The sequence below is a fragment of the Ochotona curzoniae genome, unplaced genomic scaffold (genome assembly GCF_017591425.1).
Source record: "Ochotona curzoniae isolate NIBS_2020 unplaced genomic scaffold, NIBS_Ocur_1.0 contig_2855, whole genome shotgun sequence".
In the NCBI taxonomy this organism is placed as follows: Eukaryota; Metazoa; Chordata; class Mammalia; order Lagomorpha; family Ochotonidae; genus Ochotona; species Ochotona curzoniae.
In genome coordinates, this window is record NW_024465615.1 from 474134 (window position 1) to 497949 (window position 23816).

At 54.3% G+C, this 23816-nt stretch overlaps 2 protein-coding genes across 3 annotated transcripts in view; one reads left to right on the forward strand and one right to left on the reverse strand.

Moving 5' to 3' along the window:
* Positions 1-4933, forward strand: part of RNF220 (ring finger protein 220) — a 237015-nt gene extending 232082 nt beyond the window's left edge. For both annotated transcript variants that reach the window (XM_040977726.1, XM_040977727.1), the window contains 3 exons: positions 2784-2892; positions 3126-3200; positions 3928-4933. In XM_040977726.1, the coding sequence (XP_040833660.1) occupies positions 2784-2892; positions 3126-3200; positions 3928-3999 (256 nt within the window). In that variant the 3' untranslated portion in view covers positions 4000-4933. The remainder of the gene's footprint in view (positions 1-2783; positions 2893-3125; positions 3201-3927) is intronic.
* Positions 4934-6903: 1970 nt separating this feature from the next.
* TMEM53 (transmembrane protein 53) lies at positions 6904-23751 on the reverse strand. Its single transcript, XM_040977728.1, has 3 exons — positions 23648-23751; positions 10928-11046; positions 6904-7607 (listed from the first exon to the last, which is right to left on the reverse strand). The coding sequence occupies exons 1-3, from the start codon at positions 23700-23702 to the stop codon at positions 6954-6956; spliced, it is 828 nt and encodes a 275-aa protein (XP_040833662.1). The 5' UTR covers positions 23703-23751; the 3' UTR covers positions 6904-6953.
* Between the last annotated feature and the right edge of the window lie 65 nt (positions 23752-23816).

The following is a 23816-nucleotide window of genomic DNA, read 5'->3' on the forward strand; positions in this document are numbered from 1 at the left end:
AGCACCCACCCTCGTCTGGAGGGGCTGCTCATAAATCAGAGAGACAAGATCATTAATCAGGGATGGCGCCCGAGGGGGAGGCGGGGGCCAGAGCCAGTGGCCATCCATGAAGGTGCTACCCACCCGAGGCTGGGGGAAGTTGGGATTCCTTTCCCACCTGTGTGAGCACAAGCACCAGACAGGACTCAATGGGACAACCTGGAGGCTCTGTGCAGTCCTCTGTGGGTGTGGATCTGTTGAGGTTGGGGCCTGTTAGTACCTATGATGTTTTTTCCTCATCTACAGAGCCTTGGTCCCTATTCTGCATCTGTTTGGAGCCCCAAGGAAGGGAAAGGCAGGATGCTATTGCTTCTTCCAGGAATCCACCCCATGTCCTGGACAGCTCAGCAATACTACTTCAGAACCAGCTGGGGTCATGGCTGAGATGTTTCATCAGAGCCATGGTTGGATGTTTCATCAAAGGGAAAGTTGGAGGCCCCTCATATGCTGGGCAAACCCAGGGTACCTGGGCTGTGGCATTAGATACCGGCCTTAGCAAGTAGAGGGGAAGATGGCTTTGTTCTTACCTCTCTAGCTCCGCTTCATTGTCTAAGTTGGAACTTGTGAGTTAGTTCTCCACCACCCCCAGGCCTTAGTGCTGAGTGTTGCTGTTTGTGAAATAACCACGTGACCAGTGAGTGCCTCGCTTGATCTCTGGAGAGGAAGGGAGCACAACTTGCCATTCTTAGGAATTTAGCAGTAAGTACAATACAAAGGCATTGGGCAAGATGCCAGGGATCAAGCCAGCTGTGAGATGTCCAAGAGGAAGGGGAGGACGGTGAAGGCTGCCAGCGCCAGAGGCTGAATGTAAGCTCCCATGGAAGCATCTAGTACCCTAAGTTACCAGAGCTGCAGCCTCAGCCTCCCTAGAGCCTAGATTCATGGGGCGATGGATATAGAGCGTCCTGAGAGAGGAATGTGGCCATGCTGGGGTTAGGTTCTGTTGGCACCCTGAAAGAACAAGATCACAGATGGAAGTGTATGGGTAACATGCAGTGTTGCCACCTCCTTCCACATACGCTGTCACCGCTGTGTTAGCACTGGAAGGCCACCCGGGAGCTCTCAAGTTCTCGGGGCCGTTTGTCTCCCCGAAGCTTGCAGAACAGGCCCCCGCAGGAGGCTGTCCCACAACACTCCTCACTTGGGAGTCTCCCTGGACTTCCATCCCATACCTCAGTGTGATCTTCCCCTCTTGACTAAATACATCTGAAACTTCAGCTCTCCTATCACTGTCTTTCAACATTCTCAACAACTTCCTGTTGTCTGAGATAAGCTTCACTTCCTGATTGTGGGTGCTGTCTCCTTCCTCGCAATAGTGCCTTCTGCGTGCCGACAGGAACCTTTTAGGACTGGTTGGTCTCTTGAACTTCTTTGCCTTCAGCCCTGGTGTTCCTTGACCTGGAGCCCCTTCCCTTCCCAGTGGGGCCAGAGGAGAGGAAGGGTGAAGCGGTTACAGTTGATCATGGAGTGGGTCTGCCATAGTTGGGATCCCATGAGCAAGCTACTTAATTTTCCTGTGCTTTGGTTTCTTCATACATAACATGCGAGTGTTAGCATCTTCTCATGAGGGTTTGTGAGGTGTAAATAAGGTAATTATTAATCCCTCAGTACAATCCTTGGCATTTAGTAAGTGCTTAATAAATTTTAGCTCTTTTATTTGTAATATCTTCATTCCCCAAGGCCTGTTTCCTGTCCCATCTTTTCTACTCTTCCAGGCAGTGTTCTTCACCCTGTGTGAGCACTTGGTCCTGTTCAGCTTGTCTTAGGAGAGGGGCAGGGTTCCCTTGAGGTAGTCCTGGCTGTATGAGTAATCAGGGCGGACAAAGCGGCTTGGAAGAACTGCAGGACCTTGTGAGGAAGGGCTGATACCAAGGCTGAGGGCTACCAGGGCGTCAGAGGAAATCATAGGAGCACTTGAGAGAAGCTAGGCCTGTGACCAAAGGACCATGAGACCACGGGACCCATGAGGTCCTTGTTTTGCTCCCCACGTTCTGTGGAGGTCAGGCAGGCTCTGTATTCAGCAGAGTTACCAGGCTCACATGCCTGGTGTGGGGTCAGTATCCACAGCACATATTGGGCCAGTGCATGGTCTGCCCACAGGGAACTAGGCCCAGCAGGAGAAAGGCGGCCTTGGCCGTCACACTGCTCAGATGGCTGTCGGCCCTGGTTGCTGTGGAGCTTCTGTGTGGTGCTGCCTGAACTGAGCAGAGCTGGTGAATTAGGAAATGGGGTATTAGTGAATTAGTCAGAGGCAGAGGATGTGCAAAAGGGGAGGGGTAGGAGGAGAGGGGTGCAGCGTGAAGGGCCAGAGGGTGCTAGGGTCAGGCTGAGGGCTCTGGGGAGACCATGGAGTGACAGAAGCAGTTGTCAGATTTACTTCTGTTAAGTGTCCTCCGTGCTAGAACACCGTGGACAGGCGAAGCTGTTGGCAGGAGGCTCGTGGAATAATCCACAGGCTGGACTGGAGGAAGTCAGTGTGCAAAGAAGATTCTGGAGATGCTGAGAGAGATGTTGGCACTGTGAAGTGTTTGAGGATGGGTCACAGGTGTCTGATCAGAAACTCAGCTGCACAGAGGCGAAGGAGCAGAGGCTGTGGATGTCAGTTCTGGACGGCAGAGCGGGCAGTGTGGCATGTTAAAGCAGGGATGTCTTGGAGATGGTTGTGTGCTCAGTCTGGAATTCAGAGGCCACTTGTGGGACCTCAGTGTGCCAGCTGCTTCCCAACAGTGTTCTTCTCTTCACAGAATCACTGAAGACTCGGCTGTGACCACATTTGAGGCCCTGAAGGCCCGGGTCAGGGAGCTGGAACGACAGCTATCTCGTGGGGACCGTTACAAATGCCTCATCTGCATGGTGAGTGGACAGAATCCTGGGTGCCCACGGTGCGGCTGCAGTGCCCAGGGCTGGGCTGGGCTCTGGGCCTAACGGGATCCTGGGTGCCCACGGTGTGGCTGCAGTGCCCAGGGCTGGGCTGGGCTCTGGGCCTGACGGGATCCTGGGTGCCCACGGTGCGGCTGCAGTGCCCAGGGCTGGGCTGGGTTCTGGGCCTGCCACACTGACCCCTCCTCTTCCTGCCTCCTCTCCAGGACTCCTACTCAATGCCCCTAACGTCCATCCAGTGTTGGCACGTGCACTGCGAGGAGTGCTGGCTGCGGACCCTGGTGAGGGGTGGCCTTGGGGGTAGGGGACTGGCTGTTGGAGGCGCTGCCCAGATGTTCATGGTTATGTTTGAGCCAGCTTGGGATGGGATTGGGCAGGGAGCACCAGAGAGAGAAGAGAGCCAGAAGCCAGGGTCCCGTCTTCCCCCCTACCCCATCTCACTGCAGTCATGCCTCTCCCGGCTGCAGGTTTATTAAATTCTCCCCTCCCTGCCTTCACTGCCCCCGCCCCCAGAAGGCCCACTGCCTCACACGTATGGGTGAGACCCCAGGTCAGGAGGAGGCTGCTGGTGTTGGTGAGCAGGGCCTGGGCCCGGCCCCTCCCCCTCCCATTACTAAGCTCCTTCTGCTCCTGCCCCTGTTCTCCGCTCGGGAGCAGCCATTAAAATGTCGCCCGGAGACAGCAATAAAAGGCCCGGACGTGGGCTCTGTGTCCTGATCAAAGGCCGCGTGTAATCTCGTTAGGGCCGCTGCAGCCACAGCTGGACCCAGCCTTGTTCTCATTACTGGAGCTCCTGCTGCGGGGCTGGCCAGGCGGCTTGATCCTGGCGTTCCCCCAACACAGGAGCATGCCTGCCTGCTCAGAGGCCACCATGCGTCCCCAACCTGGCTGACAGGACCAAGGCCCCAGCACACACCAGTGCAGGGAGATGGGGCTGCAAGCCCAGTGCTCACGGCTGCAAGCTGCAGAGCGCATTGTGTCTGACTAGAGCCTTCCCTGTCCCCTCAGGGTGCCAAGAAGCTGTGTCCTCAGTGCAACACGATCACAGCGCCCGGAGACCTGCGGAGGATCTACTTGTGAGCCAGCCAGCCCGGCAGCCTGGCCTTGGGCGGCCCCACCCGCCCCAGCCTCTGCAGCAGGGACTCGTTCCTCTTGTACATACTTGCACACAGGCTCCCCTTGTACATACATGCACATACTCACACGTGTACACGCAGGACTCTGGAGCCAGAGCAGGGCTGGTGCTCAGGTCCTGCATGCTGGCTCCCGCCAAGTCTGGGGACCATACCTGTTCCAGCCTCTGTCCCCAGGGAGGGGCAGGGGAGCTGCGGTGGGGGAGCAGTGGGGCAAGGCTCCTGAGACCCAGCGCTGGGACCGACAGGCGGACAGACGCAGACACCAGACTGAAGCACATGTAATATAGACCGCGTATGTTTACAATGTTGTGTATAAATGAGACGACTCCTCACCCCTGCCCCACCCCTGCCCCTTTGGCTGTATGATTTTCTGTCCTTTTTTTCCTTTTTTTTTTTTTTTTTTTTTTTTTTTTAAGAACCCCTGGAAGCAGTGCCTCCTTCGGGGCTGGCTGGGGGCTCGGCCCATCCTCCCGAGGGTGCCTGTGTCTCCCTGTCCCGTGGCGTCCCTTCCTTCTCCCGTGTGCTCGGTGTTCAGTGGTGTATATTTCTTCTCCCAGACCAGGGGCAACTGCCCCAAGGGACACGATCCTCTCCTTAGTCTTAGCTCATGGGGCTCTTTGTAAGGAGTGGGGGCGGGGCAGAAAACGGAACCGAGCTGAAGCAGAGGCCGCAGCTGGGGCTGGCCAGAGGCTCCCCCGGCTGCCCAGGCCTCTGCTGAGAGCCGGGCCTGGGAGTAGAGCTGCTCTCCCGGGACAGGTGCTGCTCCGCCACCTCTCCCAGGGCCCGTGGTGTGATGCTGTGTCTGTATATTCGATACAAAGGGACATGTTCTTGCCCTTTGTAAACTACATTTGACATGGATTAAACCAATATAAACAGCTGCGGCCTGTGTGTGTGTAAGGCCTGAAGCAGTTCAGGGCCTGGTTTTGGCAACAGTGCAGGGGACAGGACTTAGCAGTGGGTTTGCCAGAGCCCTGGAATGTTCTGGCCTGGGTGTGGGGGCTGGGGACTGAGCTTGTGACTATTGATGGGTAGGGGCTCTAGGTTAATTCCTTATCGATGCAGAATCGTCAGCTCATTAATCACAGGACAGGTCAGAGCTTGGGGGTACAGAGGGGATACAAGCCCTAGCCCCAGCTGAGGGTCGGAGCAGCTCCCGGGCGTGGCTGGCAGCACAGTCCCCAGACACGTGCCCCGGATGTGACAGACCTGCCAGCCTAGCTCTCCTGGCTCCGTTGTGTCCTCCAGCCTCACGAGCAATCAGCAGTCTGAGGGAGCTACTGCCTGGGTGCTCAGGTGAGGCCCTAAAGGCCCTCAAGTCCACAAGGCACTGCTGGCCTGCAGGCACTTGATTCATCCTCATAGCTCCCCAAGGTGGAGCAGGGCTGGGAGCTGCAGAGGCACCCGTGCACCCACGGAAAGCTGTTTTAAGAGTCTACTAAAATCCACAGCCCCTTGTTACCACAGACCCCTGCATACATTCACGTACGCCAGACCTACTCCCAAGCCCCTGGTCTAGCACACCCACAGCAAATGAGGGGCATCTAGCAGGCAGCTGCTGCCACATCCACCTTGTACCAAAGTAAAGAGAAGTCAGCCCTGGTGTCTGCTGAAGACCTTTCTCAGCCACAAGGCCAATGTGTTGGCACCAGATGGCCTGAGAGCATAGCGAGGCAAGGCAGAGCAGCCAGTGGTGGCTGAGGGTTTGGGAAAGAAGTAAGGGTAGGTGAGGATAGTGTGGAGAGGCTCTGAGAGCCTGTCAAGCTGTGTCCTTTTATGTCTCCCTTCTGCCTGCCTTGGACTGGGTAGGTCTTTGACGACTGGTTACCCCCCACCCTGGGGGCCGTATGCTGTAATGGGGACATTAACCCAGCGTGTGCGCATTCCACTGCAGCCTTTCCCGCTGTGGGAATCCTTGAGCACTCAAAGCACGGGCAGCACTGCCACCTGTTGGCCATGGCTGAGAATGCAGCCACAACTCAGCGCACAAAGGTAGTTTCGGAGGGAACTACAGGACTCGGGTGCCCTACAGATTCAGGGATCAAGAGCCTTTGTTGTTCCCTTAACTGCCTGCCAAACTGGCAAAGCCCACCCATGCCCTGCATGCCCTGTAATCAGTGCAATAAGCGCTTTTGGGTCACAGATAGGAACTGGTAGATGGCGCATGCCAAAGCTGCTCTTCTGCCTTGGGAGAACAGGTGGGTGTCCCTTAAACAGAGAGAGGAATTTGCTGTTTTCAGCCCCAGAATAGCATTTGCTGGCCCTCCACCCTGTGTGCAGTGGTGTCCTGGCATAGCGAGGTGGAGCCAGGCAGGTCCTAACCCCCGAAGCTAAGCTCACCTTCCCAGCGCAGAGCAGCGATGAGGCCTAAGAAGACAGGTAGGTAAGCTGCCCAGTGGGCACTGTGGGATTCTGCGCCTCGTTCCTGGCACCTCCCCACCATTGCCACTCCAGAAATCCAAACTACTCTGGCCACAGGTGACTGAAGTTAGGCCACAGGACTAACAGCCAAAGATCTGTCCAGCTGGAGCATATTGCATGTGCAGAATTCTGCTAAGAGAACAGATTCGTGTTAAATGTTCTGCTCACAGGGTCCAGACAATTCTGGGGCTCATCCTCACTTCTCCCTCTGTTAAGTTTTTACAGCTTAAAACAACCACCACCACAGGCCTCAGCAGCCCAGCTGGGCACTTAACCACTGCAAAACCCCCAGGGCCTGCTAGGATCCTGAGGGTCAGCAAGCAGCAGCCCCTCAGGACCCAGGCCCTGGGAAATCTGCGTAGGGACCACAAAATCCTAAAGGGTCACAGAGACTGAAGAAGAGGGCCCCACAGTAACAGGTGCTGAGGAGGTATCAGGCATTTATTTGGGGAGCAGAGGGGAGTCAGAGCAATGACGTCAGCAGTGCATGCAGGTGTGCATGAAGTTGGCACAGAGGCTGGTGTAGTAGGTGGGGTAGTCGCGGAGGTGGCTGACATGGGCAGAGGACACAAAGTCCACAGAACGCACCAGCACCTGGTGTGACAGCCGCGCTTCCACCATGCGTTCCACGTCCCTGGCCAGGACGACCTTGTCAGCTTTGGAGTACAGGTAGAGCTCTGGCCAGCGGGAGCCTGCGTCCTGCAGCCTGTGGTAGAAGTGGGTGTGGAAGAGGGCCGTGAGTGGGGCAAGCAGGACGTGGAACAGGACCACCACCAGGGCGAAGGCTGCCAGCAGCAAGCAGCGCAGCGCGGCCGGCCGGTGCTGCAGGATGGCGGCGAGGGCCCGCAGCGCCCCCAGCAGGTTGCTGTGGCCCGGCCCGCTGTCGAAGATGGTGCCCACCACGCGCAGGCGGCAGAAGCGCTGGTGGGTCTGCAGGAGGTCCAGCACGTAGCGGTACAGCATGACGCCGGCGTTGCTGAAGACGTGGAAGAGCAGGGGCTCCTTTTCGATCTCGTAGTGGAAGAGGAGCTCCAGCAGCCTCTGGGCCAAGACCCGCAGGGAAGGGATGCCCAGGGACTCGGAGAAGAAGACCAGGTGCCATGGGGCCGTGTATCGGATCACGACGCAGCCCTGCGGAGGCAGAGGCAGTGGCAGTGGGGACGGCTCAGGCACGCGTCCCTGCTGCTCGAGGCCCTCCTTCCGCCTGGGCACCAGCTCACACCTCACTCCCATTTCTGGAAGGCTCACACTCACCCCCAAATGCCAAATACAACCAATATTGTTACTCAAATCATAGAAATCTTGGCCCAAGCTCCCTTTAGGCTTGTGTACCCCCCACACTGCCCAGGCCAAGTGTGCCCCCAAATCTCAGACAGGAACTCTTCTAGCTCGGTCATGCATGGCAGCCAAGGAAGTGGATGTTGGTATAATAGCCAAGACGCCACCACTTGGGACAGCCCATCCCATGTTGTGGCTCCATTGCTGATTTCGGCTTCCTGTCACCATGCATCCTGGCAGGCAGCAAGTGGTGGCTCAGGTGGTTGGGTCCCTGCCACCAGCGTGGGACAACTAGATGAAGTTCTGGACCCCTAGCTTTGGAACACATGGGAGTCATATTCTATCTCTCTCCCTACTCCCTCCCTCCTCACCTTCTAAAAGGCAGCCCAAGCCTCCTCTACCTGAGTGCTAACTTCCTTCTCCCACCCATTCGAGACCACAAGCCCTTCTTCCGGGGAATGTGGCCGAGCTCGGGAACCACGCCACTTATTAATACCGTATAGATGAAGAGCAATTTAGTTTTGTTTCTGCTCCATGTCTCCGTCTAGAAACTGGGATAGTGCACATCTAATGTGGTAAGAATGAAAACGCTGTATCTCAAGTGACCAGCACAGCACTGGCATAAAGTAAATTCTCAGCCAACAGAAATCAAGACAGTGGGAGACACAAGAGGATTACACAGGCATAAGGCCAAATGACCATGGCCAAACAGGGCTGCGTCACTGAGGCTCCTGCCATCGGCCCAGCCCTGGGGCCCTGGACATCCCAACACTCTGAGGAGGGGGTTACCTGAAGCCACCCACACTCCCCCAGTAGGTCAGAACAACAGGAGACTGTTCCGTTCTCATCGTTCTTGTCTCTGTGATTGGAAACTTCTAGAAATGCCCTCTTGAGGTACAGTCTCTTCAATAAGAACATTGAGGTGGGGGAGGGGAGGACTGCTGAAGAAAGAAAAGCAGCAGGGCAGGTCTGGCTTAGCAGTGAAGACCCTGGTGAAGATGGCTGCGTCCCACGTCAGGCTCAGTACCTAGCTCCACCCCTGCTCATGTGCACCTGGTAGGCAGCAGTGATGGCTCCTCCACCCCAGGGGCCACCTGGACAGATCCCCCAGCTCCCAGCTTTGGACCCAGCCCTGGCTGTTGCAAAAATACAGGCAGTGAACCAGTGAATGGGAAATCTTAGTCTGTTTCTCTCTGCCTTTCAAATAAATATGTCCTTTAGAAAAAAAGAAAAAGGGCCTGGTGCAATAGCTCGGTGACTAAATCCTCACGTTGCATGCACAGGGATCCCCTTTGGGCACCGGTTTATGTCCCAGCTGCTCCACTTCCCATCCAGCTCCCTGCTTGTGTCCTGGGAAAGCAGTAGAGGACGGCCCAGAGCCTTGGGACCCTGTACCCGTGTGGGAGACCTGGAACAAACTCCTGGTTCCTGGCTTTGAATCAGCTCAACAGTGGCCACTAGGAGAGTGAACCAGCAGACAGAAAGTCTTTGTTTCTTCTCTCTGTAAATCTGTCTTTCCAATTAAAAAAAAAATCTTTTAGGAAAAAAAGGAGGTTTAAGGAATAGAATAACTGATACAATGAGTAATCCTGGGTTGGGTCCTTGTAAGACATGTGGGGACAATTAGTGTTTCTGAGCAAAGACGTGAAAATAGACAAAAGTGCGTGAACAGGGGCAGGCGCAGTGGCATAGCAACCAATCCTCTACCTGCAGTGCTGGCAACCCATATGGGCATCAGTTCTTATTCCAGATGCTCCACTTCCCATCCAGCTCCCTGCTAACAGCCTGGGAAAGCAGCAGAGGATCGCCCAAAGCCTTGGGTCCTGGCACCCACATAGGAGACCCAGAAGAAAGCTTCTGGATCCTGGCTTCAGATCAGCCCAGCTCTTGCCATCGCAACCATCTGGGAAGTAATCCAGTAGATGGAAGATATCTCTCTCTCTCTCTCTTTCTCTCTCTCCCTTCTCTGTAACTCTACATTTCAAATAAAATAAATCTTTTCTAAGATGAACATGCAGGGAAGGAGAGCCGGCAGGACACCTGCTGAGGTGTGCATGGAGGGATTCTCCAGGTAGCACATGTATGGTCTCCTGTGACAGTCACCGTGGATTTGGGAGCAGGACGTGCCCTCTCCACGCCTACCCTGTGCTCCCTGGAGAGGCAGACACCCCTGTCCGAGGCCCCGCCTCCACCGCCTGCAGCCTCAGCCTGCAGGGATCTCCTCCGTCCATCACACTATGGATCAGGGTTTCCTCACCCATCTCTGGTCATTCCTGCTTTCCTCACAGAACCTTCTTAACTCTTCCAGCTCCTCCAACCACAGGCTCCCTGGGGCTGTCCTAGGCCCCCTCCGCTCCTCCATGCACTCCTGGGATGGGGAGGCAGGGAGCCTGTCCTCCCCAGAGGCTAGGGTTTTCCACCAGCACTCCTGTCTCCAATCACACCAGCCTACCCAGGAAGCACCCATCACAGGCCTGGCATTCATTGCTCCAAGCCTCTCCCTGCAGTTGCATCCACACCCAGCATCTCATGTAGCCACCATTCCACCCCCCCAGACAAGCTCCTCCCCGTGCCTCCTATCCGCCTGCACTACTGACCACCAGGTCCTGCCTGTCCCTCTCCCCCACAAACCAGATCCCTGCAACTCCCTCCCAACTTGCTTCCAGCTTCCATCCCAGCCCCTTTATCTGAAAGGTAAACCCACATTACACCCCTGCTGGAATCCCAAGTACCCACCCCTCACACCTCACCCTTCCGCCCTTGCCTTTTTTTTCTGCTCAAATCACACTTGTGGCTACTCCCATCCACCTCGCCTTAGAGGCTTACTCTGTGGAAGCCACTGCACAGCAAGCCCAGCCCCAGGAGTGGGACTGGGAAAGACGTGGAACTCCCTGTGGACAGGTGAAGCCACAGGGCCACCCTCGCCAAATGGGGAGGCAGCAGACCCAGAACTGTATCTGCCCCAGTGCCTCTCCCATCACGTTAGGCATGGTATGGGGCTGGGCTGTGAAAGGAGTTCGGGGGAGCAGGGCACAGCTGGCCTTCCTCCCAGTTGCTTCCCACTCCTGGCCAGAACCAGGCAGAGAGCTACTATAGGGAGATCTTGGATGAGCAGGGTGGAGCCAGAAGCCAAAGCTGTGAAAGGGGCTTCCCAGGGTCCTTGCAGTACTCACCCTTGTGTGGTAGATGGCGCTGTACTTGGCAAGGTTCTTGTCCCGGCAGCCTCCCCAGCCCAGCAGAATCACCACCGGCTGCCTCGGCCCCGCCTCCTTCCCAGCTGTTCCGCGGTCCTCTGAAACACAGATGGGCATTTGTCAACACCAGATGTGGGGTCGCGGATGGGGGCTGCTGACCAATCCAGAGCTGATGCTGCTGCAGCCACAGGCAGGGAGTCCACAGCGGGGACGGTCCCAGCATCTGGCCAGTCCCTAGGTCCCGAGTTCCCACAGAGCTCCCTTCCCTTGTCTTGCTCCCACTGCTTTTCCCCAAGCCTCTTGGGAGCCCCTGTGAGGTCAACCGGGAAAACCCACCGAAGCACCTTTCTTTAGTACTCACAGCCCAGCCCTTCTCCACATAACCGCACCTTCAGATCGAGCGGCGTCAGCAGGCTACATCCACAAGCCAAACCAGTCCCCTGTCTGTCTCTCTGTGGCCTGCAAGCTAACTTTTTGTTTGTATTAAATCTAATTGTACTTTGTGAAACATGCAAATGACATAAAAGTGAAATCTGTCCGCAAATAGAGTGTTCCTGGAGCATAGTCACACACGTCCAGCTTGCTGCATGACCTGCCAGAAAATGGTCCTGACAATACGACGCTGCAGGTGCCACAGATGAGGCTAAGGGACTTGCCTATGGTCACACAGCAAGTGCAGAGCTGGGCTTGCAGCCGCTGATCCCCTCCAAGCTGCCTGCTGAGTCCCCCCGCCTTTTAAGATTTATTTTTATTGGAAAGTTAGATCTACAGAGAGGAGGAGATACAGAGAGGAAGATCTTCCATCTGATGATTCACTTCCCAAGTGGCCGCCATGGCTGGAGCTGCACTGTTCCAAAGTCAGGAGCCAGGAACTTCCTTCCGGGTCTCTCACACGGGTGCAGGGTCCCAAGGCTTTGGGCTGTCCTCAACTGTTTTCCCAAGCCACAAGCAGGGAGCTGGATGGTAAGCGAGGTCACTAGGATTAGAACCGGTGCCCATATGGGATCCCAGCGCGTGCAAGGCGAGGACTTTAGCTGCTAGGCTACTGTGCCGGGCCCACCAAGCCCCTTCCAAGCCCCTGGCCCACCTGCAGCGGGACCTACACCTCCTTCAGGGTAGCAACAGGGGTTGGGGAGGGGAGTGCAGACAGGCACAGCTGCCTCTGCCAGGGCCGCCCAGCAGCCCGCTCCATCAGCCTCCTGCACACCCCCTGTGAAGGGCCTGCCCATGCCCTCAGGGGACAGCTACACACCACTGTCTGTACTGGATCAGCATGTCCCCCTCCCCACCATCCCTTCCAAGGACCAAGCCACTGGGCTTCACTCAGCTGCCACCTCAAAATTTATGGATGCCAGTGGTGACCTGGCGACAGTAAATTTCAAGGCTAGTTAAGAGGATGGTAAATATAAATCACTAACCTTTGAACAAAAGGAAGACAACAATTTCCTGTGGAAATTAATGTGATTGAAAAGTTCAGGGTTCCTGCTCCCTAGTGGTGGCGACTCAGCCTTCGGAGATTAACTGCCCACACCCGCAGGGCTCCCGAGCATGCTGCATCACGCCGTGGTCTCTTGCTGACACTGCCAGCGCTCCCAGCCTCTGGCCACGGCCCGGATCCAGGGAGCTGCTCGCTGACATCCTCAGCCGGGCACCCCCATCGTCTGCCTGCCCAGGCCCTTCTGGTGATGACGGCTGGGTGTGGGGCTTGGTGGGCTCCAGCCATGGCCACCGTGAAGCTCAGGCCGGGGTGGTGGTCTCATGGGGGTTTATCAACTGCTGCCCTTGACTCAGGTCTGACAGCTGCACTTCTGAGAGCCTGCCCTAGGGGAAGTCTCCCTCACCCCTGAGGACAGACCCTCCTGCTCACCCCATGCTCCAGCAAAGACACCAGTAAAGGGCTTTGGGTTTGATCTCAGTTGCAGAGACTGGAGCTGGCAGAGGTCACGTCCCCCAGTGGCCATGTGATGCCAGGGCCAGCTCCCATCAGCAGAGCTGGAACCTTTCCAGTGACAGAAGGTTCAAGCATCTTCTGCCAGCCTCCAAGCGCCTTCTCACCACAGCTGGGACTGTCAGTTCTGCTTTGCTCCACCACAGATTTTGCTAGCACCCCTGGCAGAAAACCCAAGGAGCTCTGTGCACATGGCAGGGAGTCATGGGGGCAGGGACAGCCTTGAAAGTGACCTTGAAGGCCCAGCTGATGATGTGCCTGGTGGACAGAAGGCATAAGTGGGGGTGGAGGTGGTGGCAATGGTATTGTCCTTTGTGATACAGTGAGCACTGCTGGGGGACTGGAACCCAAGAGAGGGAGCGGTGAGCAGGGGAGCAGCCAAGAGCAGACCTGAGCCTGACCGGTCCCGCGAGGCCCCCATGCTGCATGGTGCTGAAGCCACCCAGCAATGGAGAACCCAAGACTCTGCACTGAGGGAACGTAGCCTGACCTAATCTACTGATCAGTGACGTCCACAATTATGCGCTTGATGTCTAACTCTCTCTCCTGAATGAGCACTTTCTGTGAGCACAGGAAATGGGGTCAACACGTTTATCAGCACATCTCCGACAGCCAGCAGAACCGCCAGCCTGTTGAGAGACCCACAGGTTCCCTGCTGAATAAATGAACACATGGTTACAAAGTTAAAAAAAAAAAATTTACCAAAGGAAAGGGAACTACTGTTCTCTTTGCCCTTACCTTCTCTGTAGTGAGGCTGTGGCCGTGGTCACTGACCAACGCATACCTGTACTTTTATGCTAAAGCCCCACCCCTTTCCTGCTCCGTTCCCTGGCGATGCCACCCTGCCTCCTGTCAGCATCTCCTGGGCTCTGACATCTGTCCTTGGACAGGGAATGTTTTTGTGTACCCTTGGCATGGGTTCTCACTGTGTTACAAAACTTGCCATGACCTTGGGGCAAGCAATCAAATGCATTTTGTTCCAAAACCGTGACAAACCTCTCTTAGCCAGCAGAGCTAACACACAGCGCTGCCTGCTCTGCACTGCTCTGTGCACTTGACATTTCAACTCATAGAACCTTCGCATCAACCCTATAGGCAAGGAACCGGTGTTATTCCCATCTTACAGATGGGAAACTGAGGCACAGTGACAGCCACTTGCTCAAGACTGTACGGTAGAAGCTAAAATCCAATTCAGGTGGCCTAAGACCAGTTAGTACCCAGCACTCCGCTGGGCCACTGGGTCAAACAGTCCAACCAGATCTCAGTTGTTCCAGCTCCAAACCTGTCCTCATGCTGCCTCCTGTGTCAACAGACCCAACATGGACCTCATGGCCCAGTAATCCTGCCTCATTTGGTTCTACAGCCATGCTAGGAGTTAGTTACGACTACTATTCCCATTCATACGGTAACATACAGCCAGAAAGCAGCGGAACCAGCATCTACTCTCTGGACCACCACAACCACAGGATCCCCTCCCTCATGGTGACACTGCAGTCCCCACCACGACTGTGATGTCCTCACATCTCCTTCTCACCCGCTAGCCCAGGACACTCACGCCCACTCCACTACAGTCAACTCCCTGATGTTGCGCCAGCACAGCTCATTGGAGACAGGGAGGAAGCTCCCCTAACAGCCAAGGTGAGAGCTGGTCAGGGCCTAGCCCACCCACAGCAGTGGGGAGACAGGTAGGTAGAGGGAGGAACAAGACAGAGTCCCGATCTGGGGGAACAAAGTCTCCAAAATATGCTTATAATTCTACTTCCAAAAAAAAGAGAGCTACTCAATGATACACTAAGTAGATAACACACATAAAGGTAAGGGCTAAAATCATAAAACTCTTCGAAGAAATTATAAGAGTACATCTTTGTGGCCTAGAATTAGAAAACAGTTTCTGGGACATGACGCCAAGAGTATGAGGGGCAAATAAATAAGATAGAAATTCTGGGACTTCATTAACATTATAAGCTTTGGAAAGCAGGTGTGTGGCCAGGGTTAAGTCACTACCTGCGAGGGCCACATCCTATTTTAGAATGTCTGGTGCAGGTCCTGCTGCTTCCGGTCCAGTTTCCTGCTGACTTGCACCTGCGAAGCAGCAGCCGATGGCCTCCGAACTTCCTTTCTTGACTGAGTTCTTGCCTCTTGGATCAGCTCTGGCTGTTGCAGGCACTTGGCAACGAAACCAGCAGATACAAGAGTCACCCTCTCTCTCTTCAAATGAAAAATTTAAAGATTTATTTTACTTTTATTGGGAAGACAGATTTGCAAAGAGAAGAAGATACAGAAAAAAGATCTTTCATCCTCTGGTTCACTACTAAGTGGCTTCAACAACCAGAGTTGAGCTGATCTGTAGCCAGGAGCCAGGAGTTTCTTCCAGGTCTCCCATGCGGGTGCAGGGTTCCAAGGCTTTGGGCTGTCTTCTAATGCTTTCCCAGGCCACAAGCAGGGTGCTGGATGGGAAGTGGAACAGCCGGGACACAAACCAGCGCCCATATGGGATTCCGGCACGTACAAGGCAAGGATTTAGCCCCTAGGCTATCATACCAGGCCCAAAACCACATTTTAAAAATGTTCTGAAAAATGAAAAGCTTTTATACTTCAAAAGACACCATCAAAAAAGAAAAGAAAAAGAAAAAGGAGGGGGCAGTTTTTGGTGGAACAACAGGTTAAGCCATTGCCTATAAAGCCAGCATCCCGTATCAAAGTGCCACTTCCAATCCAACTCCCTGTTAACATGCCTGAGAAACCATCAGGAGATGGCCCAAGTACCTGAGTCCGTGTTACCCACATGGGAGACCTGGACAGAGCTTTGGGCTCCTGGCTTCAGCCTAGCCCAGCCCAGCCTGGCTATTGTGAACATTTGGAAAGTGAACTAGAAGATGAATATCTCATCCCTCTTTGTCATTCTGCCTTTCAATAAATAAATCTTTTTTAAAAATTGGGGCCAGGTGCCTCCACTTGTGGAACAGTAGGCTAAGCCTCCACTTGTGGCACCAGCATCCCATATGAACACCGGTCTGCGTCTCAGCTGCTCCATTTCTGATGCCACGCCCTGCTGATGCACCCAGGAAAGCAGCAGAGGATGGCTCCAGTCCTTGGGACCAGTCCTGTTACCCACCTGGGAGACCCAGAAAAAGGTCCTGGCTTTGGATTGGCTCAGCTCCGGACACTGCGACCATTTAGGGAGTGCACCAGTAGAGGAGAGATTGTGTGTGTGTGTGTGTGTGTGTGTGTGTGTGTGTGTGTGTGTGTGTGTGTCTCCGTCTGTCTCTAATTCTTTCAAGTAAAATAAATAAGTCTTAAAAAGAAAGAGGTAAGCATTTGTACTACTGACAGCCACTGCCAAAGTGTCCTCCACAGGGCAGTGTGTTACCCATTGGCAATGTAGAACAGTGCTTCCGTACAGCTTTGTCAACACATAAGTGACAACACAAAAAATGGACGGGCGGGGGGATGCTTGCAGATCATTTGTCTCTGAAAGGGGTGGCTCCCTTTGCATGCTTTTAAAATTCTTACCACTAAACAATAAAACAACAAACTTTGAAATAAGCACAGGATTTGAATAGACATTTCTCCAAAGACAATTCACATATGGCCAATGACCACATGACAAGATGTTTGTCATCACATCATTAGGGAAATTAAGACGAAAATCACAATGAGGGATCAGTCCTTTTGACACAGTGACTAAGACACCCACACTCCATACTGGAGTATCTGGGTTGAGTCTTGGCTCCACTTCCAATTAAAAAAAAAAAGCTGCAATCATGGCTTCAATCAAAAGCTCAGACAGTAACAGGTGATGACGAGGATGTGGAAAGTCATAACGCTTATGCACAGCTCATGGGGATGTAAAATGGTGTCACCACTTTGGAAAAGAATCTGCCAGTCACACCCACAAAAACAAAAAGTAAAACAGACAAAAAAACAAAACCTCACAGAGTTACCCCATGAGCATTTCCACTCCCCAGAGAATCACGAGATGGGTGCAAATGCAATCACACGGCCCTTGAACGTGAGGCCAGCCAGCACTGTGGTGCAGCAGGTTACACTGTTGCCTGTAACGCAGCCATCCCATGTGAGCGCTCCACTTGTGATCCAGCTCCCGGGACTCCTGCTATCTTTGTGAAAGATCAGGAGGGAGTTACAGGCTTTGGCTGACACAGCCATCAAGGGAATGAATCAGCAGATAGAAGATTCTGTGTGTATGTGTGTGTGTGTAATTCTGCCTTCAAATTAGTCAATAAACCTTAAAATCATAACTTGTGCATGAACGTTCATAGCAGCTTTAAGCTTAATAGGCAAGAGGTGAAAACAGTTCCGTCACCTGGGACAAGATAAACAAAACGTGGCACTGCAAATGAACAAGCCAGATACAAAGGCCACACACAGTGTGGCTCCATTTATATTAAATATCCAGACTAGGCAAAGTGACGGAGGCAGAAAGGAGATTTGTGGTTTTCGGGGTGTGGAGGAGGAAGGAAATGGGAAGTGACTGTTAATGAGTGCGGGTCTCTTTTCCAGGTGATAAAAAGCACTCTGAAAGCAGATAGCAGCAATGGTCTTACAAGCCTACGAATTACGAAAGCCAATGAAATGCATGTTTTATGGTCTATGAATCACACCTCAAGAATGCTATTATTTAGAAAAATAACAGTAACAGGTTAAGTAGAAAAGCAAGCTGCAGCTAGTACCATGGTGGAACACATACATACACTTACGCAAAAAACAAAAAAAACCAAAAAACAAAAAAAAAACTATCAAGTATTAATAGCAATGACTTCTGCAACGAAAGGCAATTTCTTTTTCATTATCTTTGTGTTTTTTACCCATTTCTAAAATCACCTACAAGTTGCTTCTGCCAAGAGTTAAACTGTCACATCCAGCCAACAGCGAGGGTGGCAGTCCAGATGAGTCAAAAGCACCAGAGAAATCAAAGCAGTCAAGGACACTCTGGGCAGTATACACACACACACACACACACACACACACACACACACACACACACACACATGCACGTCCTACCTGGTGCCCCTTGAGCACCGCCCTGCCCTGCCAGATGTTCAACAGGCAATACCGACACCATAACACAGGACTCACCCACACGCTTCCTGAACAGTGGCTCAAGTCATAAAACAAGGTGTGATGTAGATCGTGCGCATCCCAGAGGCATCCCGAGATGCCGATGCTACAAGCCAGGGCCGACATGCCAAGAGCCTGTGATTTCTGCCTAAAATGCAGAGCAGGAGGCCCAGCTTCCTCTGCCCCCGAGAACCACCCTGTGGAGTCTCGCGGTTCCCATACTTACACCAGACTGCTTTAAGTTCACTTTTTAAAAACAACAAGCCCAGCAGAGAAACACCATATCCAGGAAGAGCCGTGCACAAACGCCTGAGTTCAAATCTGGCTCTGCCACTAAATGACTGCAACACGGACCTCCGGCAACTTCATGTTTCAACTGCTTTATCTGTGGAATGGGGACAGGAGCACAAAGGACTAAACAAGACGACGACGACCAGAGAGGACTTAGCATGGCATCTGGTATAGAGAGCGAGCTCAAGAACCGGAAAGTAAGATCACTTCAAGAGTTAGGGCATGTTCACGGTAGAAAAAGTGGAAACTGAACACCTCATGGGATTGGAATCAGACTCGGTAATCAGCTTTCTTCCGTTTAGCCATATATTGTGAACATCCCTCGCTGTCAGTTTATATATTTCTGCACCATTATTTTTAGTGGCTGCAGAGCGGCTGAGAAATGTTTCCTAATTTATAGGACCCAGTCTCCCATTATTAGACCTGATGTTACTTCCAATTGTTTGCGGGTATTAAAAAACACTTGAATGGACACCCCTTTCTTTCAGATGGCACTGCACTCATGCAGCCCTTCTCAATGGTAACTGATACGTGCAGGCGTGCACGCAGCCCCCCTGGCAGAAATCTGGCATTACCTTGAGCAAGACCCTCAGCCTGCCCCAGGCATCTATACCTCCTCCGTAAAGCAGGCTGAAGAGTTCTCCCTGCTTCACACGGGGGTGATGAGGATGAGGGTAATGAGGAAAGCAGCTCCCGCGGGGCGGGGCATGTGAGCAGGGCGTGGTCCACAGAAGCACCACACAGAACAAGAGGCCCACAAAGGGTGCATCAGGGCTGACCCTGAATCCAAAGCTTAGGATGGCACCAGACACGAGGAGATGCCGCAGGTGAAAGAAGAGAGAACAACTCCCAAAATAAACAGAACTCAGAACCAACGCCGTGGTGCAGTGGCTAAAGCTATTACTGCCTGTACCGCTGGCATCTCATATGGTCTCTGGCTTGAGTCCCAGATGCTCCACTTCTGATTCAGCTCCCGCTAATGAGCCCAGGACGGCGCAGAGGGTGGCCCAAGTGCTTGGGCCCCTGCATCTGTGTGGGAAACCCAGAAGTTCCTGGCTCCTGGCTTCAGACTGATCCAGCTTGGGCCATTTGTGACCTTCTGGGAAGTGAATGAGCAGACAGAACTTTGTTTGCTAGAGGATTTCTGTCTATCTCTCTCTCTTTCTCTGTAACTCTGCCTTTCAAATAAATAAAACTCCTCACTTAAAAATGTTTTGTTGGGGGTGGGGAAGTATAGCATCATGGTTCAACAGGTCAGTCCTCTACTATGTAATGCCAGCATCCCATATGGGCACCAGTTCATGTCCTGGCTGATTCAGTTCCCATACAAACCTCTGCCTGCAGCCTGGGAAAGCAGCAGAGGTGCCCCCCTGCACCCACATGGGAGTCCCAAAAGAAACTCCTGGCTTCTGGCTTTGGATCAGCTCTGGTTACTGAGGCCATTTGGTGGAGTGAACCAGTAGATGGAAGACTCTCCTTCTCTCTACCAAATCTGCCTTTCAAATGAAAATAAATAAATCTTAACAACAGCAACAACAACAAAAACCCTGCCTTTGGGGTCCCTGCAGAAGATCAGGCACCCTTGGCTCTGCCTGAGTCTTTGAGGCCTTGTCCTCCACTGCCAAGAGCACAGCAGGGCATGCCGCTGGGACCCCACTCCGTCCCCCGGCCTCTCGAAGGGCCCCTCAGAGCTGCCACTCCTGTGCTTTCTGCTGCTCACCATGGTCGGGGGATTGGCCTTCCCAAAGCTTCGGGTGCAGCCTGGACCCCTCTTCCCCAGGGAGCCTCCCCGCTTCACTCCCACAGGTCTTCCATGGGGACCCCAACCCCTCAACATTGCTGACCAACAGTGAAAGCTTCCTCACCATTAAGTCAGTGTCTACCTTTCTTTGACCCTGGCCATTGGTTAGCAAAAGAGAAGGCCCCCAATAAAATCGGAGGATCTTAAATCCCTCACCTCCTTCTCTGTGACTCCCATAAAATCTTTTGTTTAAGAGCAAGACCCTGGGCTTGGCATGGTAACTTAGTGGCTGTTCCATTTCCTGTCCAGCTCCCTGCTTGTGGCCTGGGGCAGCAGCAAAGGACAACCCAAAGCCTTGGGACCCTGTACCTGCATGTGAGACCCAGAATAAGCTCCTGACTCTTGGCTTCCGGTCAGGTCAGGTCAGCTAGCTCCAGCCATTGCAATCACTTGGGGAGTGAACCAGCAGATGGAAGATCTTTATATATCTCCTTCTCTCTGTGTATTTGCCTTTCCAATAAAAATAAATCTTAAGGAAAAAAAGGGGGGGCCCAGTGGCGTGGCCTAGCAGCTAAGGTCCTCGCCTTAAACGCACCAAGATCCCATATGGGTACTGGTTCTAATCCCGGAAGCTCCACTTCCCATCCAGCTCCCTGCTTGTGGCCTGGAAAGCAGTCAAGGACGGCCCAATGCTTTGGGACCCTGCACCCACGTGGGACACCCGGAACAAGTTCCTGGCTGCTGGCTTTGGATTGGCATAGCACCGGCAGTTGCACTCACTTGGGGATTGACTCATCAGATGGAAGATCTTCCTCTCTATCTCTCCTCCTCTCTGTATATCTGACTTTGCAATAAAAAAAAAAAATCTTTAAAAAGAAAAAAAGAGCAAGACCCCTATGCCAGTCCATTAATTCTCTGAATGAGTGATTTTTTTTAATGCTTACTGGGCATAACAGCAATAGGGTGGCTTTAAGGAGACTGCTGACCTATCACTAGGGGGTGAGGGGTGAAACTTGGCTGACCACCTTCTGGATGGGAAGAGGACAGGGCATCCTGGGCCTGAGATGTCACATCAGGTCTGACCGCAATCCCATGAGCTGCTGCATGGCTCCATTCGGTTCACACAGCCCCTTACCCTGCCAGGCCCTGGCAGCAGTGAGCCAAGTTGACACAAGTGCTATGACGACAGCATAACACAGTGGCATGGGAGCCCCAGGAGAGAACTTTCCCCAAGGAAATGAAATGCGAGCTGGGTAGGCACAGAGCCCAGAATCACTGCCCCGAGAGAAAAACGGAGGAGGGCAGATTCAAGGGCACAGGACAGGCTCTAGCCAAGGTCCAGGTGTGCTGCCCTGCGCCAGGCAGCCACAGACACTGGCTAATGGATTCTCAGCAGGGGGACCCTACAGTGCCCCGCCTGGCCCACAAAGCCCAGGGCCCTCTAGGACCCTAGGGCCATAAGCCTCAGCCACCTGATGCTGTCAGCACCAGCGGCTGTTCCTCTGCCACTGCACAGCTGTGCCTGCCTCTGGATTTTCCAAAACAGAGGGAAAGTGATTCCAGAAACCCTACACACTCCCTTGCCATTGAACAGTAAATGCCAATGAGAACTCTGGGGCCCACCAAGACTGTTCCCCTCCATAGAGCCATGTCTGCCTGGAAGGAGCTCTCTGCAGATGGGAAGCCAGTAGGTTTGGGGGGTTCCCAGTGTCCCAGTCCCCTTCAGAGGAGTTCTAGGACCACCATCCTAGCTCTGAGCCATGCACAGCTAAAGCAGGCCAGGTAGACAGCCAGGAGGAGGAGGAGAGACAACCGAAGATTCTGGAGGGATCACCTTTGGAGGAAGCACAGAGCTGCCCCCACTCTGGGTTGTGCCCCACCCAGCTCAGCCACCATGCCTTTCCGAGCTCTCCGTGGTCAGCCCCTTCCATCTGGCCCACCACACTCCAGCCGACAGGGCAGGAGCTTGAGCGCCAGCATCTTCCAAGGCGCCACAAACTACCCCAAGGGCCCAGATGCAGCAAAGCCGAACTGAGAGTGGGAATAGCGGGCAGGCCTACGGTGGCTCGAGAAAGGGAACTGCTTTCTAACGATGCCAGCTGCCTCCAGTGGGTAGGGGAAGGTGGTGCAAAGAGAGGGCCTGCAAGCCAGAAAAAAGTCCTCCCACAATAAGCAAGGGAACAGGGCAGTGGGCCTCCTGGGGCTGCTTCCAAACCCGAGTGATGAGGAGAGCCCCAGCAGAGAAGAAAGTTGGGCAGGAGCACCAGCTCTGTGCCAGTCGCTGCCTTGCAGATGCTCACCAGCCCACAAGGTAGGCACCTTTATGCACCCTTTCAGTGGTGGAAGCTGAGACTTGGGGAGGCACGATGACAAAGCTGGAGCTAGCCATGCAAATCAAGGCCCCAGGCTGCCAGCTGGGCCGGCCAGGGAGCGCTCTGGCCTCCTGGCCACGCAGAGGGCAGCCTCAGCACTTTGCAGCCACAGCTCTCCAAGGGCCTTCTTCACTGACTTCATCCCCCAAAAGATGCTTACTTCTAGAAGCCCAAGAGCCCTATGTCAAGAAGCCCAGCACCAGGGAAGAAGCAACAATCTGCAGCCATCTGTTCCTTGGGAGCCCAGGGGCTGCATCACTCCACATTGACTCCAGCCAAGAACACGAGGTGCAGAGAGAGGGCGAAGCAGGAGATAATGGGGCCGTGCCTTGAATAAAACGGGCTGGACACGCAACGAGGCGCAGGGCAGGGCAGTGGAGGGGAAAGGGCATTCCAGAGATCAGTGGAAGCAAAGGTCTCGCTGCAAGGTAGAGAGAATCCCATGCCAAGCAGGAGGCAGCCAGAAGAAAACTCTCAAGGCACCACACTGAGAGAGGCGGGAGCTGGCATACTGTGAGGACTTCCACTCTCTGGGCCCCCAAACTTTATTCCTGCTCCCCTTTATAAAGGCCTGCTCTAAAGTCTTTCATTTTGTGGAGCCTCCCACACATCTTTCTTTGATGATACGACAGAAGGTGGAAAACAGTGCTGATCCGAAAGCCAATGACAAGTGTCCTCCATGCCAGGCCCTATCCTGGTGGGTTCCTCACCCAGCCCGGGAAGGGCTCTCTCCTCAACCCCCTTGACGCAGAGGAGGAAGGCCAAGTTCAATGCTCAGCAGCCTACCAAAGGTCTTACTATAGCGAGGCACCAAAAACAGACATTAGGAAGGACCCTGCCCTCAGCAGCCCTCAGCAACGAGTAGAGCAACCAGGACAAGCAGCCGAGCACCCCCCTCCCCCTCCCCCGCCCCACACTGGACACCCAGAAGAAAGTTCCCGCCTCCCCCGCGGGCCCACCGAGCCGTGACGCAGAGAAGGGTGGGGCCGCAGCAAGGGCATTCTGGGGCGGGGTTTCCAGGGGGCGGGGCTCCCGGGGCCGGGGCCTGGTCGACCCTATGAGCGAGGGGGCCGCCCGCGATGGGCGGGGCGAGAAGGGGCGGGGCCGAGGGCGCGGCCGCAAGGGGCGGGGCCGGGGATGGGTCGTGAGGGGCGGGCCTCGGGGGCTGGGCGATGGGCGGGGCCGAGGGTGGGGCTACGGCTGCGCTCCCGCCCCAAAGCCTCGGGAGGTCCCCGCCCCACGGCTGGACCCCAGCCCTCGTTCCATACTCTGACTCCAGAAGGGCTGATCCGGGATCTCGATGGTGTAGTCCAGCTCAGCCATGGTGACGGTGCTGCAGCACGGGCCTCCCGCCGGAACTCCTGCTCGCGCACCGGCGCCTCACCCGGGCGGCTCGCGGGCGCCGCCCAGTCACCGCCCACCTCCCCCGCGACATTA

Bases quoted from the DNA above. Each gene is read 5' to 3' on its own strand.
- TMEM53 (XM_040977728.1), bottom strand. From the start codon at position 23,702: ATGGCTGAGCTGGACTACACCATCGAGATCCCGGATCAGCCCTTCTGG. The intron at 11,047-23,647 runs GTATGGAACGAG...TCTGTGTTTCAG, and splicing joins TCAGCCCTTCTGGAGTCAGA to AGGACCGCGGAACAGCTGGG. The intron at 7,608-10,927 runs GTGAGTACTGCA...CTGCCTCCGCAG, and splicing joins GCGCCATCTACCACACAAGG to GGCTGCGTCGTGATCCGATA.